Genomic DNA, 16,216 nt, shown 5'->3' with positions numbered 1-16,216 from the left:
CTCAATAGCTTGCAACGTGTTGCCGTGGTTTGTTGTTCGCGCATGCGCGATGCAATGAGTGTCTTGCTTTAGGGATATTGCGCACCAAAGCGACACGCGACACTTATCGCTTGAGGATTTCACCAACCGAACGCTGGCCTGTGCTGCCCTTCATACCTTTACAATGTGAAATGTTGCTCTTGATTGGCTCGTTTCCGAGCGACATGTGTCGCGTCTCGCTTCGGTATGAAAGTTGCCTTGGGCCGAAGGACCCATGTCGCTTTGGTGTGAAATCCTCGTATCGTTTGTCGCGTGTCGCTTTGGTGTAAAATCTCCTTGAGGAAACGGTGCAGTCAGAGCTTGTGTCCCTACGGTTCGAAAGGCTGCATTGATTACCGACTGCTCGCTTCCAAGCGACAATTGTGGTTTGTCGCCTCGGTATGAAATATCTCTCAGGATACTATTTATATTCTAATAACATAGAAAAATAAAACTCTAGTACACAATCCAACACCTGACGTCCGGAATCACTTTGCGATGTTTCTTCTTGTGTTACGCATGCTATTTATTTATTCATTTTATTTTACTTTTCTTTCCAAGTTAATGACATTTCGTGACTGCAAATCACTCCACAAATATAACTGTTTCCATCAATTCACGTACCGCCTTTCAAGACAAACAAATCTACATAATATATTCCAAAAACTAACAAAGCCCCGTTACTTTCATAAGAAAATTAGCACTCGTACTGATAGCACTGCCATCTATGTTGTCATCCGTCTCGGGAACCAGTTTCTTGGGTCGATTTCCACACTACGTTATTCAAGGCGCTGTAATAGAAACAGAGGGAAAAGGGTGAAAACGAAAAGAAAAGACAGAAAACGATGGAGGAAGATAGAAAGAAAAATAAAGAGGGGGAAGCAAATAAAGAGAGGAAGACGGAGAGAGAGAGAGAGAGAGAGAGAGAGAGAGAGAGAGAGAGAGAGAGAGAGAGAGAGAGAATTGAAATGGAAATTTTATATTAAATTAATGACCCCCCCCCCACCCACACATAATTTACCTTCATTTAATACCGTTCAACTTTTGAAAAATGGACTTTATTTACAAAGCCCCCCTGATAACCCGTGAGGCCCCTCTGAAGATCAATTCTAGCTACGGGCTTGAGCCACGGTAGCTGTCATAAGAACAACAATGCTTACTTAATGGAGTCGAAACTCTAAATGCGTATCTCCGGCAACAGAGCAGCGTGTAAGGCAAGATGCTCTGCACGAATGAGAAATTGACTCTGGTGTAAGTATACAGTAGCCGTGCTTTTACAAGTAGTGTGTGCAGTAATAATAATAATAATAATAATAATAATAATAATAAATTTTCTTTATTCAGCCAAGGGCTGCTCTGCCACCAACGAGGTTATCACAGCCCCGTAACCTCGCATCTTGTTAAGAAAAATGCTTGTTCTAAAATATTATTTCACACCTAAACGGGACCGAGATAACTCGATTTACAAAAGAAAAAACTTATGAAACTTATGAAAAAGAATGATACATAGTATTTTACTTGCCTTGCTCAGTAGAGTAGTAACAATGATAGGACTGTCACTGGAGAGAAGTACTACTACAAAACGCACGGCCGTGAAATTAGGCGGATGGCAGAAGTTCGCGCTGTTGCCACGTCGGAGCACAACCCCGTGTATTCGGAGGATTAAGAGAATGCAAGATCTCGTTGTAGAGTTGGTCTTTGTAATCCACGTGATACAAACTGACGGTATTGGGTCAGGGATGACACAAAAGTGTCCCGCAGAGAAGTCGGTCTGACGCTCGAACCAGGCAACGCAGCCCGGTTGACGTTGCCACTCATTGCGTTGGAACCAGCGAATTTTGTCCAGCTCTCGCTTTGCTTTTGCCACATGTGGCACCAGCGCAATTCTGCCCAGCTGCCTATTTTCGTGGCCGTGCATTTACTCACTTATGGGGAGGCGTCATACCATACACTCACCCTTTCTGTGGTGTTAGATAACTCTCTAGCATAGATTTATGACTGCAGCAACACAATCCTTCCATGTGTCCCTATCCTGGTCAAGATCAATCCAATCTTTTCCATCCTTAACTAACCTTTAGGTCCATCTCAACAGTATCCCCCCATCTTCCTGCAGGTCTCTTACCATCAGGTTTCCCAACAAGAATCCTGTAAACTCTTCTTTCCCCTCCCATTAGTGCCATATGACCTGCCCACCTAAGTCTTCTTGATTTAATTATTTTAATATCTGGAGAGAAATACAAATTATGTGGTTCCAAATTATGTAACCTTCTCCACTCACCTGTCTCCTCATCCCTTCTAGGTCCATTGGATTCGATTTCGTTCGCTTGCAGGTTCCGCACACCACGTGAGTAACATCCGGAGGAATGGTGAGGCTTCGGCCAGTGCCTACCCTTCAGTCGATCGCTTACGAAAATCTCGCCAAGCTCTTGCTGTCCAAATCTCCCTCCACCAACGTCCAGCTCACGAAATTCTACGACAGCAGAGACGCGGTGCGGCAATACTTCGACGGCCTCGCGAGTCGCGTCCGATGCGAACTGATGAAGGTAGCTTTCGACTTCTGCGACAACGAGCTGTCCCCCGTCAACTACCCGGACCTCGCGTACCCTCCCCCTCTCTTCGTTCTCGAGCTGCTGTTCACCGACGACAACACGGTGCTCAAGTTCCCTTACTCTGACAACTTCAGAACGAAGCACCTGCAGGTGTTGCTGACGCTTTTGGTGCGAATGGGGGAAAGGTTGAACACGTTGGAGTTCGTAAGCTGCGGATTCAGCGTCAACTTCTTCCAGCGCTTGCACCTGTTCAACACGAGCCTCCTGGTCGAGACTTTCGTGCACGCCACGATGCTCACGTGTTTGGGGATTCAGTACATCTGTACCGACGAGGTTCTGAAGGTCGTGGGCGAGTGCTGCACCCAGCTGGAGACTCTCGACGCGTCGTACTCCGTCATGATCACCGACGACGGACTGCAGTACCTCACGCAGAACATCGCAAAGTCCACGAACGTCGACGAAGCGAACAGGTCCGAAGAGACGTTCGGGGCTGCAAACGACGGCTTTAGCTCCTTTTGGAACATCCCGAGAGTTTACCCTTCCATAACTTGCGACGTTTTCGTCCTCTCGAACACCGCTCGCGAGGAAGGAGATTCGAGGTATTATTACTACAGGAAGAAGAGTTCGCTGTGTGCAACGTTACGCAAACTGTCGCTGAAGTTGACTCACGTCAGTTACAGAGGGTTGCTGGCGGTTCTGGAGCTGATGAGGAATCTGTCCTTGCTGGAGGTCGACTTGGAACGGTTCCTGTCTGATTTGGGTCGCGAGTGGGACAGCTTGAACGTCAGAGACCGTGGCCTGCAGCTGCCACGCCTGAACCTGACTTCGGTCTTCCTGTCTCACGTCTCGCGCGCCAAGTTCGAGATGGTGAAGCTGCTCTTCCCGCGGCTAGACAAGCTGAAGTGCCTCGGCTCGGACATTCCCATCGCGGCGCTCGTGGACGTCCCCACGATCACCTCCCTCACGTGGACGAAATGGGCCAACGACCACAACGTGCACAGGGACATATCGCAGTATCTGCGCGTGCAAGGGCAGAACCTCAAGCAGCTGACTCTCATTTACTTGGACAATCTCCTGGCTCTACCCAACTTCTACCTGTCCATCTCGATCATTCTCTACTACTGCTTCAACCTGAGCGACCTCACGATGGGGAACTCGACCGTCAGGTGGGGAGACGCCGAACCGAACGACCACCAGAAGCTGGAGTCGGTCTGCATCTACGGAGAGGTCACCGAGCACGCGCTGCTCAAGCTGTTCACCTGCGCTCGTTCGCTGAGGCAGGTGCTCCTGCCCCACGTGTGCGACAGGGAAGGCGACTTGCTCCGGAAGTTGAGCTCCATCAACCAGCGCCCGCCGCTAGAGATCTTCCGGGCAGACAACCTGACGGAGCTTGGCGAGGTGACCACGCTGCTCGACGCCTACCCCAGCATCCGCCAGCTGGGGAGGATCCACTGCTCCCTGGAGGACCTCGATCTGGACGAGAACGTCGACCTGGAACTCATGGAAGATCACTTCTCCGTCATTCAGCAGCTGGTGCCCATTTGATGCAACCTTCGTACTTTGCAAATGTGTTACGTGTCGTCTTGGTAGTGTGACGAGATAAGAAATAAATTAACTTTCGCATACAGTGACTTAACACTATTTGGAGCAACCTGATCATAAATTTAATAGACCACTTCGGTAGATGGCATGAAATTATTTCCTAGTAAAATTACCGAGAACAAAATCAATTCTACAAATTCACCGATTACCTTAGAGATTTTCGTAGCGGAGTTTATTAGAAAGTATATGCCGAAGGTGCAATTGTAGCTGCTGACAAGATAATGACATTATTCTTCTCCTTCAACAACGTATTGAAACTGTTCAGTGTACGTACATCTTCTGTTCATATTTTTAATACCACCTTCATTAATATTTAACAAATGTTTACCTAAATGGTGATCAAAGAGCGTATAGATTGTCCTCGAGGAGCTTCATTCGTACTTTCCGGTTAACTTAGACTAACCCTTCACCTAATTCAGAGCCACCAGCCGCCGCTGATCGTGATCCCATTCTCCTGTAGGCGCCATTTTGAAGAAAAAGGTATCAGCCAATCACATTTAAAAGGTGAAAGTCAATCGGAAGCAGCCTCCTGCGTACTACTGGAAGTAGTTTGGCAATTCACAAGAGGTGACAGGACAGCGCATGCGATACTCTTCGACTTCCATATATGTAGTTTTAGCAGAGGTGTTCACCCTCCGGAGGGCGACCCTCGTGAGGGCAGACCTCACCCTCACCCTCCGGAAGACTTGTGAGGGTGAGGGCGGTGGAGGGCGAGGGCGAGAGCGATCTCGGAGGGTGAGGGCGGTGGAGGGCGAGGGCGACTGCGATCTCGGTGGGTGAGGGCGGTGGAGGGCGAGGGCGAGGGCGAGAGCGATCTCGGAAGGTGAGGGCGGTGGAGGGCGAGGGCGAGAGCGATCTCGGAGGGTGAGGGCGGTGGAGGGCGAGGGCGACTGCGATCTCGGAGGGTGAGGGCGGTGGAGGGCGAGGGCGACTGCGATCTCGGAGGGTGAGGGTGAGATGAGGTTGACTCAAAATGAACACCTCTGGGTTTTAGACAGTTGAAGCCTCTTGTTCTATACGCTCTTTGGTTGTGATAAATCAGACTTCTGCAATTTTTCTCTTTCTATCGTCTGTCTTCATTTTTAAGACAAATGATTTTGATGAGAACGACTTTCCTTCATAGCATATTCGCTGATATACCAGTTTGTGATCTGCCACAAGAGAGCCATGGATCATCTGAATCTTTTTCTAGGAAAGGATGAAAGTATATGAATGACAAAATAACATTCATTATTTGAATTAAGTCTACAATTAACCTCCTTTCAGTGAGAAACTACTGACGATATAGAGGGGGAAAGGACAAGATGGAATTAATAACAACGTATTTATTTAAGGAATGTATGTAATTGATATTCGTAACAAACGAATGCATAATCATTAGTAATAACTAATACAAATTCTGACACTGTGATTATAGTTTCAGAGACTCTCGTAACGTTATCCAGCTAAGCAGCAGTCTTGAGGCAGTCTTATTTCGATCCCCGTAAATGTTCCTCCCTCAGCGACAGTGTGTTTCGTTCCAGATAGAAGGTCCTCAGCCGGTAAGGGCACAACTGAATCAGCCATTTCTACGTAAAAAATAAACCATATATGTGGTTTTGAATAGTTAACAGTTGTCTCTTATATGTATTATATGTTTATTATAATTATATGTATGCGTTATATTAATTATATGCATGTTAAAGCACGCACATATAATTAAAATAAACACAAATTATAAGATTTCATCCCTAAATTTTCACAATTCATTTCTCCACACTCACGGAAAATTTGGAACTAAAAATACAAACTTAGCAATAATTTTAGGTAATATACAATACTTCACGTTCGTTCAATTTTTCACAAATTATTCTCAAAACATGTCCAGCTATAACCACGAGTCTAGTTAGCGAACCTACCAGCGGTGTAGTGAGTGACTGTTAGTTAACGATAGGTGCTGGGCGGAGATGACACGATCAGCTTACGTGTTGGCTGGAAAATGCTGGAGCTCTGACTCGCCCCAAAGTTGCAAATTGAGAACAACCAGAGATGTTACGGAAATAATCTCACTCTTCCTCACGCGAATATATGGAAATTTCTCAAACTGAATAGCATTTCAAAGGGACGACCAACTCCATTAATCGCCACTCTTTTTACCGTGAAAAAGCAATGCTCTCTTAAATTTGGAGTTAAGGCGAGGAGGGACAATTTCCCCTAGGTCTTTCTCGCTGGGGCAGCTGCTGATCACTGTTGCCAACTTCGCTCTTTTGGAGCCAGATCTGGCTCTTTCTTGCACTCGTTTGACTGTGAACTGTGGCACCCGCCCTACTATGATGCCACCACTGGCTCCGGCCCATAAATACCAACTTTTGCCATGAGTGTACATTTTGCACGTGACGTGATATTCGTATAGCTATAGGCTGCGTCACACACCTCTTCTTTCCTCCCCACGTATTTTTATATATAGCGCTGTGGCTAAGATGAAGATGACAATTTTGTTATCCGGGAACCCTTTATTTTCGATTTTATATTAACATCATTGGATTATTGAGATGGGTGATGCCGCCAAATCTAGGAGGTGAAAACTAAGAATAAATTGCCATCACTTTAAAGCTAACGGTAATAGCAGCACCCCCACCCCTCTGACAACTAAAATTACCCTAGTAGGCACTTTCTGCAGCCTTCGTTAATCTAGCTCCTTGAAATTTAGCTCTATTATGTACATCAGGTTTGGCAACACTGCCAGGATGGCCGTAGGAGGCAAGGAGAAATGCACTAGGCTTATGGGACCATTATTTTATTTGTTCTCTCGGGAATATCAAACATCCGATGACGTAGAAAAGTACATGGACGGAAAAAGGACACGTTTAACTATGTCATAGTAGTAGGAAAAGTCGAAACTCCCATTTGATGAGCCGTAACTTGAAGTTGAAGTTGATGTCCCATAAGGAATACATGGGATTCGGTAAATACTAATTCACCATATTTTTCAAAAATCGTATAAGGCTTAATAATCAACTTAGGAAACCGCTTCCACTTGCCACATGGGGAGAAATTCATACTCTTCATTTCTGGCGGAGATCTTTTTAGTAGCATTGCTCATTCCGACGAAATTGGAATAAATGCATGCCTCGTGCGTAATTGTCCCTCTTCGCCTTACGGACGTAAAGTTATTTATGAAGCCAGACTGCAGTGAAGGGCAGGTGAATCACCAAACTGAGAAACTTCTACTTATGTAGCTCGAAGAGAGCTGATTGAGAAAGGAGTGCATGCTAAGGCCTGGTATAGTCTATTACTCTTTTCTCTGGTGAATAGCGCACCTCTAACTCTAATGTAGGTTTTTTCTAAACACTCGACATGCTGACCAAGGCTGAATTTATTGCGAACTAACACACTGTAAACGTAACGTTCTTCAGACAAAGATTCACACTAAAATGAAAAAATCTGTTAGAGGGTGGAAATGTTAAGTTTATAATGTGTTAGTTTATTATAAATTCTGCCTTGGTCGGCATTTTAGTGTTTTATTAAACAAAGCTTTTGTGAAGTCCATAATTTTTTTAATGGCTACGGTGGTTGAAGTTACTGATCAGTAGGGAGACAAATTTATGGTAAATAAGAGGAGAGCGGTAAATAAAATGTTAGATCAGCGGTATATACCAGCGGTGGAAAAAAAAATTGGCACACATTTTTTCATCATGAGAGGAAACAACATACAAAAGAGCTATAAATTGATAAACTACTTCATTTTTATATACTGTACACATACACAAGTACTTAGCTGTCCAACCAAAAAGAAAACATCAACACAAAATTACTTCATTTCTAAATTGCATATCTCAAGTGATTTATTCATTGTATGTATTTAAAGGATATCCTTGCTGTCCAACATACACAAACACATGTTGAAAATCACATGATGATAAACAAAATTCATTCATGACTGAACACAAATGACACCGTTGTTTCCCTCGATGTGCGGGAACAGACTAATCTTATCGCTGCTACAGCTAGCATGTTCAATGAAACTGGGAGTTGAGTAGAAGAAAGGAATGCAACTTGACAGCGAGCGAAGTTTTCGAACTGAGATTATGTGCATGGGAAATCCAAATTTGCACCGTCTTCCTGATGTGATCGAAGATAAAACGTTTTTCAGCTGTAAGTGGTAGGAAACTTAACGCAAACTTATCGTTACAAATCGACAGTTTGCGTGCACAACCTCGATTGCCGGTTTTTGCGTGTTTTCTACTTAATTTGATGATATTTCACTGTTATTTCGCGAAAAAGCGTTCATTTCTTGAAAAAGCAAACTTTTCGCATTACTTCGCGAATAAAACTCATGCATATTTCATCATTGGGGGTGTAGTTACGTGCAGAATGTTCAATTTTTTTTTTTCACATTTCGCGATTTCGGGCATCGCGAAAATTCAGTGTTCCTACTGATCAGGCATTGGTCAATAATGGGGTTGTTACTTGGGATTGCTTAGAGTTTCGAGAACAAAACGCCACTGAATCTCAACCATTGTACACTTTGGCTCCACCACGATTTTCGAAAAAAAATATATTGTAATGATCAATAACATACGGACATACACACAACTTACTTCCAAAAAAACACGATTTAACAATATAACAGACATTTTCGATCTGCTGCTTACCTGCAGAGCGTGGAACCAGTACCCGGTGGTGTTGTCTGCCACCCCCAGGGTGTTGACAGCGTGCCTGGCGTAGGTCCAGGCATCGGGGGATGCCACTCCCCCTCGCTGGAGGCTGTTGCTGAACTTCGTCATGTTGGTTGCGACGAAGCCGGGATTCAGCCTCTGGATCACCACGCCGGAACCCCTATTCTCGTATCGCAAACCTTCCGTGAAGTATTTCATAAAAGCCTGAAACAAAGAAAATAATTCCCAATGATGGTGGGTAACAGTGAAGCAAGAAAATAATCTCTCTCACTCATTAACGAACACCAAGTGTGTTTGGAGCTGTCCTGTTAGCGGACAGTTCATGGAGCAAACAGGGCATGGAGCGGACACTACTTGATTGACATGTTATGTAGTGAACTCATCAATTAGAAAATCTAAACCTCCCGCCCCCACGCGCTGCTGGCAGGCAGCAACCAGTTCATCGAGCGGACACATGTTCATCGACCTCCCCGCCCCGCTGGAAATTGTGTTACTAAATGGTGGATGGATTTGTATTTACGTCCACTTTGTGCCAAACAAAACTTGTACATATCCTTGCAATGAAGTGCGAAAAGGTCTCTACTTAGTGCCACCCGGGACTGCGTGCCTTCTTCACATTCGCGCACCTCATTATTCTGAAGATGAGCCTGTCGTAGTGCCTCGCACCAGCAATGCGACAGGGGGTCCAAAGACCCACGGACGCGATAGACCCACACGGATAACCGTACTCGGCCTTCAAATTGAAGGCCTAGTTCCACCAGCAACATTAAGCGAAGCTGCTTCGTCAAACACGTACATTTTGTGATACGTCAAAAGTTCTTTACATGCTATCAATTCAGTTTCGGAACGAGGACATCGTCTTCAGAAATTTAGGCCTAGTTCCATCAGCAGCATTAAGCGAAGCTGCTTTGTCAAACACGTACGTTTTGTGCTACGTCAGAAGTTTTTTTACATGCTATCAATCCAGTTCTAGAATGTAGGACATTGTCTTTAGAAATTTAGGCACATCACCATATTCTTCATATTTTCTCCACAATCCACAACTCCACTAATCTATCGGCACAAATTGGTTTTCGAGCCACTGCTCCACGAAGTAATCGAAAAATTTCGTTAATTTTTCGTCTGCTGGAGCCTGTCCGTAGACATGAAGCCACCCCTCCTCTACGTCGTCCCGTTTCAGAAAATCGAATGCTGCGCACATACGATCAGAAGGTCTGATGTCCTCGCTTTCTTTGTACAGGGAGCTCAGACCAACTTCCTCCGGTTTCCCTTTCCTGGTCTCTACGATCTCCATATTCTTAAATTTCGGATCTTACTGAACAGGAACGAACAGCTAGGTTAATCGCACAAAAATGAAATAAGCTCACGGAGACAGGACAGGAAGTACGAAGCTTCCCGGGGGGTGTGGGAGGTCAATGAACACGTGTCCGCTCCATGAACTGGTTGCTGCCTGCCAGCAGCGCGTGGGGGCGCGAGGTTCAGATTTCTTAACTGATTAGCTCATTACATACCATGTCAATCAAGTTGTGTCCGCTTCATGCCCTGTTCGCTCCATGAACTGTACGCTAACAGGAGGACACGGTGTGTTTACTAAACTTTGACTAGCTTTAAAGCTTTCCATGTTAAAACGTATCAATTAGTTTTGTTTAAAATGCTTCAAAATGTCCAAACCGATTTGCAGAATTTTCCGTCCGCCTTTTTGTAATGCAATGCATCTAAATTCTCTTGTAAAAATTTCAACTTGTGGCTATTAGCGTCTAGCGTGGTCAGAAGAGTCGTGACAACTCCTACCCCATGATTCAATACATCCCTCCGAGTTAACCCCTTGAGCCCACAAAATGTATTCCAGACGCAAGTTAGTAAATGTTCAAAATGGATCAAAAAGTGGAGCAATTGCTAATCTCCTGCAAGGTAATGAGAGAAGGAATTAATGCATATTGACAACCTAGTTTAGCAGGTTCCCAAATTGCACAAATAAATAATATATTAACACATTGTAATTTCTACTATAAAAGTACATTAGTTCACTTCTACAGTTACCATAATATTTTCATGTTCAATTTTAAGAACATTTTTTTAAAAAAAATGTAACAATCTGTAAATAAATAAAAAATTACACCACTAAATAAGGCCATGATAATTGTTAAGGTCCGTTTTTAGAGTGACATTCTAAGTACACGTCCTGGAATCCAACTTAGAGTGCTCTTGATGCAACCCCAAGTGTTTGCTTCATTGATTTGGTGTTTTAAGTCCACTTTATGCACAGTAAGGCTAAACGGGATAGTACTTACAGTTTAAAGTGGGATAAGAACCACTACGTGCCTCCACCAGGTATCGAACCCGGAACCCCTTGATTATAAGGCAACGACGCTACCACTGCGGAGAGGCCCTACGACCCCAATTGTACGCGCGCGCGTGTGTGTATGTATATGCATATTTATTTATTTATTTATTTAATTATTTGTTTGCTTCCTACAGAGAGAATCTCCAATTACAGGAAAGCTTACATAATTCAAATAATAAACATATAAGAGTGTAGAGTGCATATAAACACACACACACACACAAACGCGTTTATACACACAAGATAATAAATGAAGTACTACAGGAAAGAAACATATATACATCCAACCATATACACAAATATTCATTGTTCAGAACATAGCCTTTACATAGTACTGAACGGAAATACTAATAATAATAATAATAGCATACAAGGTAAATAATTCCAGAACCATGGAAAAATGCACAGTAGAATGGATTCACATATGTATATCTATTCTTTTTCAAAAATTGGTTTTAGTGTTTTTAGATACAAGGAAAATGGCAGACTAAAATCCAGATTTTCATGCTTTGTAGAAATATTATTATATGCAGAACAAAGTAAATGTATGTATGCATGTTTGTATATCGTCTGTACATCAAGGGTGCTCGAAGTTGTGTACAAATTGGTTTCCGGGATGTGCTCTCACAAGGTCAGTGCCTAACTCTATCTGCGATTGTTCTTCGTTGAGATCCACTTAATGCGAAAGCATCGCAGCGGAACGAGGCTTTCAACAGGGTCAAGGAAAAGAAACTGGCCGGAAGTCTTCAAGCACAAACCAATTGAACCTATCCAGGACAGACCGACAAGGACAAAACCTATGCGACAAGTGATTTTTGTGAAGACCTGGAAAATTGTTCGTTTGAATTCTATACGCCATGTGCGTGTTTTATGGATTTCCACTAGCCTAATGGATATATTAGAACCGTTCAGGAGTTTTATCCGGAATACATGCAATCACGCAGTACAGGCTCAGACAACATAGACGTATTTATCTGTAAATAATCCGGTAGATATCGACTTGCTTTGACTGTACAGTTTTTTCCTCTTACAAATCAACAACTTTCTTGTCGGATAGATGCACATTGTACATTGAAGAGTTACATTCAGAACATCCAGTTTTTAGAAAATATCAGAAAAGTATGCCAAGTTCTGTACAAAGGCACTATCAATGAAGTTTTCAGCATTGGCATGAGATAAGATACTAGTATGGTAGGTTCCTGTCTCGGTTCAAAAAAACACGAGAAATGACGTAGCCCAAGGACAACAACCGTCAGTTGCAATGACTGACACAGAAGAAAAATGTAAGGCTTTAAGCTTTCCTGGCGACGAATGATGAAAAAATTTAAAAGAAAATATTAACACATTTTTAACTTTTAACCACAGGTAGATGCGCCGTACAATTTGAATACGAATACCATTGGACTATATAGTATATGTCGATAATGCATCGCCACATTCAACTTTATACCACGGTTGTTGAAGTTAGTAAAGTAGGCTGACATCTTTCCCCCCTACCTCCTGGGTTCTATTTTTTTTTTTTTTTATATAGCACCAAGTGACTTCCACCTGTTCCCCGGATGTGACTGAGAGGTGAAGTATTGGAATCCAGCGCAACGTGCGAACCTCTACAAAGGTATGTTAGGGAAGCTCATTAGATTAGAAGATTTAAAAGAAAAAACACTGCATAAATAGGTCCGCTTACCTTGCTAGCTCCATATACGGTCAACAATGGGACAGGCGACACCTCAGAGAGGGAGGAGACGTTAACAATGGCGCCCTTCTTCAGTTTCTTCATCTGGGGAAGAACCATCCGGGTCATCTCCACGGTCGCGCCGATGTTGATGTTGATGATGTTCCACACTTCTTTCTCTGTCACTTCGTCAACGAACTTCGGGTATGCTGTGAGGTAACCCACATTGTTCACTGAACAAGAGGAACAAATTGGTAAAGGCATTAGGAGAATGTAATACAAAGACAAGAAAAATAAACAAAAATAATATATACGAGTATATCTTTGTTTTAACAGATTTGCTCTATTTTGCTTCGCTTTTTTGTGCCAGTTTTGGCTAATATGCGAAGACGGCGATGAGTAATGATAGGATGAAATTAATGAATGGACACTCACAAACATCCATGTCCAGGCCGTGATTCGAACCCGGGACCCCTGGCGTCGCAGTGCGATGTACTAACCACTCCGCCACGGGGGCCGGCCTGTGTTTACCAGATCAAACTCACCAAAAATAGTTCAAGACCCGCTGACTTCTTTAAAATTTAGAAAAAAATAATTTAGACGATTTAGAATTTAGTAATTTGTAATTCAGTCAAAATAAAACTAACTCTTCCCGGGTTTCGGCACCAATTTCAATCGTTTTATTACCGTGACGGCAATTGCCTTGTAATCACGGGGTCCCACATTCGAACCCGTTGGGGGCACATAGTGGTTCGGATCCTACTTTAAACTGTAGGTTCAGTCCCGATTAGCCTTACTGTGCATAAAGTGGACTTAAAACACCCAATCAATCAATCAATCATAAGGCAGAGACAGCGGCGATGGGATTCGATGCGTTGGCAACGTGCCATCCAGTGAAATCCTATTAGAGCCTGTAGCCTCAAAAGTATCGTACATATTTTATTTAGCGCCACTTTTCTGCAACTTTTGAATGATCATGATGATGAGGATGAGTGATGATAAGATGCAATTGATGAAAGGACAACCACAAACCAACTTCGGAGAGGCTGTAAGGCTCTGTTGTGGTCTGTACTTGTATGTTTGTGATTGTTATTTCATCTCATCTTTCCGATCAGCCAAAGTGGCAGAAGAGGGAAGTAAAATAAACTATATCAACTCAAACAAGTCACACAGAAGATTATAAGGGCTGTAGGTCCAGACACCAGAGCCTCGTTAGACAGCAAAAATGCAGTCCAAGGTGTACTACGTGGAAGGGAGGTTGACATTTTGGTGCTCCCTCGAAAATGTTACTCTTTACACACCAGGGCAGGGATTCCCAACCTTTTTACGTTCGCGGCACCCTTGAGTAATCGGTTAAAAACTTGGGCCACCCTTGTGTTACGTGCCTGAACGGTCGAACACAATGATCAACATAAGGAGAATTAGTTGGCGGAAGCAACAATAGATGGCAGCGCGACAGAAAGGCGGAAAGTAAATTGATTGACGAAATTAGAGGAGACAGAAAGTGATTATATTAAACAAAACAAATGAAAGGTAATGAGTACAGGATAAGAAATATAAAATAAATATAAATATAACAAAATACTCATGAATTAGACATATAGGAGAGTAAGGAAGTCAAGATGTCGATTCGAATCTAACTTCTCGTTAGATTTCTGGTTGGTCCCTTTGGCGGCGTTATGTCAATATTTGTCGATCCAAAGCACTACACTAAAGGTAGCGCTCCTATATTAGCGATCCTTGGTTGTCCCCTGACACTATATCAAGATTTGTCGCCCCAAAATAAATTGAATCTTGATAGTTGTATTTGGGCTTCATGCCGTAGAAGATGTAGTTAATCCTTCTACAGAAGAATAGAAGAAGTAATTAAGCCTTCTATGGAAGAGGTAGTTATTCCTTCTACAGAAGAATAGGAGAAGTAATTAATCCTTCTACAGAAGAATAAAAGAAGTAGTTAATCTTTCTATAGAACAATAGAAGAAGTAGTTAATCTTTCTACAGAAGAAGTAGTTAATCCTTCTACAGAAGAATAGAAGTAGTTAATATTTCTACAGAAGAAGTAGTTAATCCTTCTACCGAAGAAGTAGTTCATCCTTCTACAGAAGAATAGAAGTAGTTAATATTTCTACAGAAGAAGTAGTTAATCTTTCTACAGAAGAAGTAGTTCATCCTTCTACAGAAGAATAGAAGTAGTTAATATTTCTACAGAAGAAGTAGTTAATCTTTCTACAGAAGAAGTAGTTAATCCTTCTACAGAAGAATAGAAGTAGTTAATATTTCTACAGAAGAAGTAGTTAATCCTTCTACCGAAGAAATAGAAGAAGTAGTTAATCCTTCTACAGAGGAATAGAAGTAGTTAATATTTCTACAGAAGAAATAGAAGTAGTAGTTAATCCTTCTACAGAAGAATAGAAGAAGCAGTTAATCAGTAGTATAAAAGTATATACTACTGTGACGAGAAATGATGAGCCCCTCTCAGGCAGATTTGGCTACACTTAAAACAAGCTCAACATGCCCATATGAGCTTTTTGCTCAAGTGTGGAACCCTGTCTAATCTAAGATTTTTGTAAAAATGCCCTCGGGAATTTCCCGTGAAATGATGACCCCTCTCAGATTGATTTGCCTACACTTATAAAAGGCACTTCTGTGAGATTGTTGTCCATAAATTTGTTAAAAATATGCCCCTCTTGATATTTTTTTTGGATACACTTAAAACTAAGCCAAACGTATTAACACACACACACACACACACACACCCACCCACACCCACACACACACACCCACACACACACACACACACACACACACACACACACACAAAGCACACTGCTGAACCCAACTGATATTTTTTATTAAGTATAGAGTTTTGATTTGATCCCCAAGAAATTCTATATAAATACCAAAGCCAAAAATATTAACACACACACACACACACACACACAAAGCACACTGCTGAACCCAACTGATATTTTTTATTAAGCATAGAATTTTGATTTGATCCCCAAGAAAATTTATATAAATACCAAAGCCAAAAATATTAACACACATACACACACACACACACTAAATATACAAAGCACACTGCTGAACCCAACTGATATTTTTTTATTAAGCATAGAATTTTGATTAGAACCCCAAGAAATTTTATATAATCAACAACAAAAATGCCGAATCAAAAATATTGTAATCAATGCAATAAGAATATATCCAGCCCCAATTGGTCTAGGCATCAAAATAATTGTGTTCTAGATAAATGCAGAACCCCTACAACAACATGCCCCAAATGCCATAGAAAATATAGCATGGAATACTTCACTTATAAACATAAAGGTACTTGTTCTGCACAGTCATCAACATTGCCCCCACAACCATC

General features: G+C 42.5%; 2 protein-coding genes across 3 annotated transcripts in view; one reads left to right on the top strand and one right to left on the bottom strand.

Annotated features, from left to right (window-relative positions):
• Nucleotides 1-1,213: 1,213 nt before the first annotated feature.
• On the top strand, nt 1,214-4,245 carry LOC145978029 (uncharacterized). The gene is made up of 2 exons (XM_083110415.1): nt 1,214-1,269; nt 2,318-4,245. Exon 2 carries the CDS (start codon nt 2,382-2,384, stop codon nt 4,110-4,112), a length of 1,731 nt encoding a protein of 576 aa, XP_082966541.1. The 5' UTR covers nt 1,214-1,269; nt 2,318-2,381; the 3' UTR covers nt 4,113-4,245.
• Nucleotides 4,246-5,499: 1,254 nt separating this feature from the next.
• Nucleotides 5,500-16,216, bottom strand: part of LOC145977996 (hydroxysteroid dehydrogenase-like protein 1) — a 48,500-nt gene continuing 37,783 nt past the window's right edge. For both annotated transcript variants that reach the window (XM_083110361.1, XM_083110362.1), the window contains 3 exons: nt 12,856-13,076; nt 8,804-9,031; nt 5,500-5,737 (listed from right to left, as the gene is read on the bottom strand). In XM_083110361.1, the coding sequence (XP_082966487.1) occupies nt 5,639-5,737; nt 8,804-9,031; nt 12,856-13,076 (548 nt within the window). In that variant the 3' untranslated portion in view covers nt 5,500-5,638. The remainder of the gene's footprint in view (nt 5,738-8,803; nt 9,032-12,855; nt 13,077-16,216) is intronic.

The sequence above is a fragment of the Lepisma saccharinum genome, chromosome 24, assembly GCF_977018435.1.
Source record: "Lepisma saccharinum chromosome 24, izLepSacc3.1, whole genome shotgun sequence".
In the NCBI taxonomy this organism is placed as follows: domain Eukaryota; kingdom Metazoa; phylum Arthropoda; class Insecta; order Zygentoma; family Lepismatidae; genus Lepisma; species Lepisma saccharinum.
The sequence above is the reverse complement of the archived record's forward strand: the minus strand, read 5'-3'. Positions and strand labels throughout refer to the sequence as shown.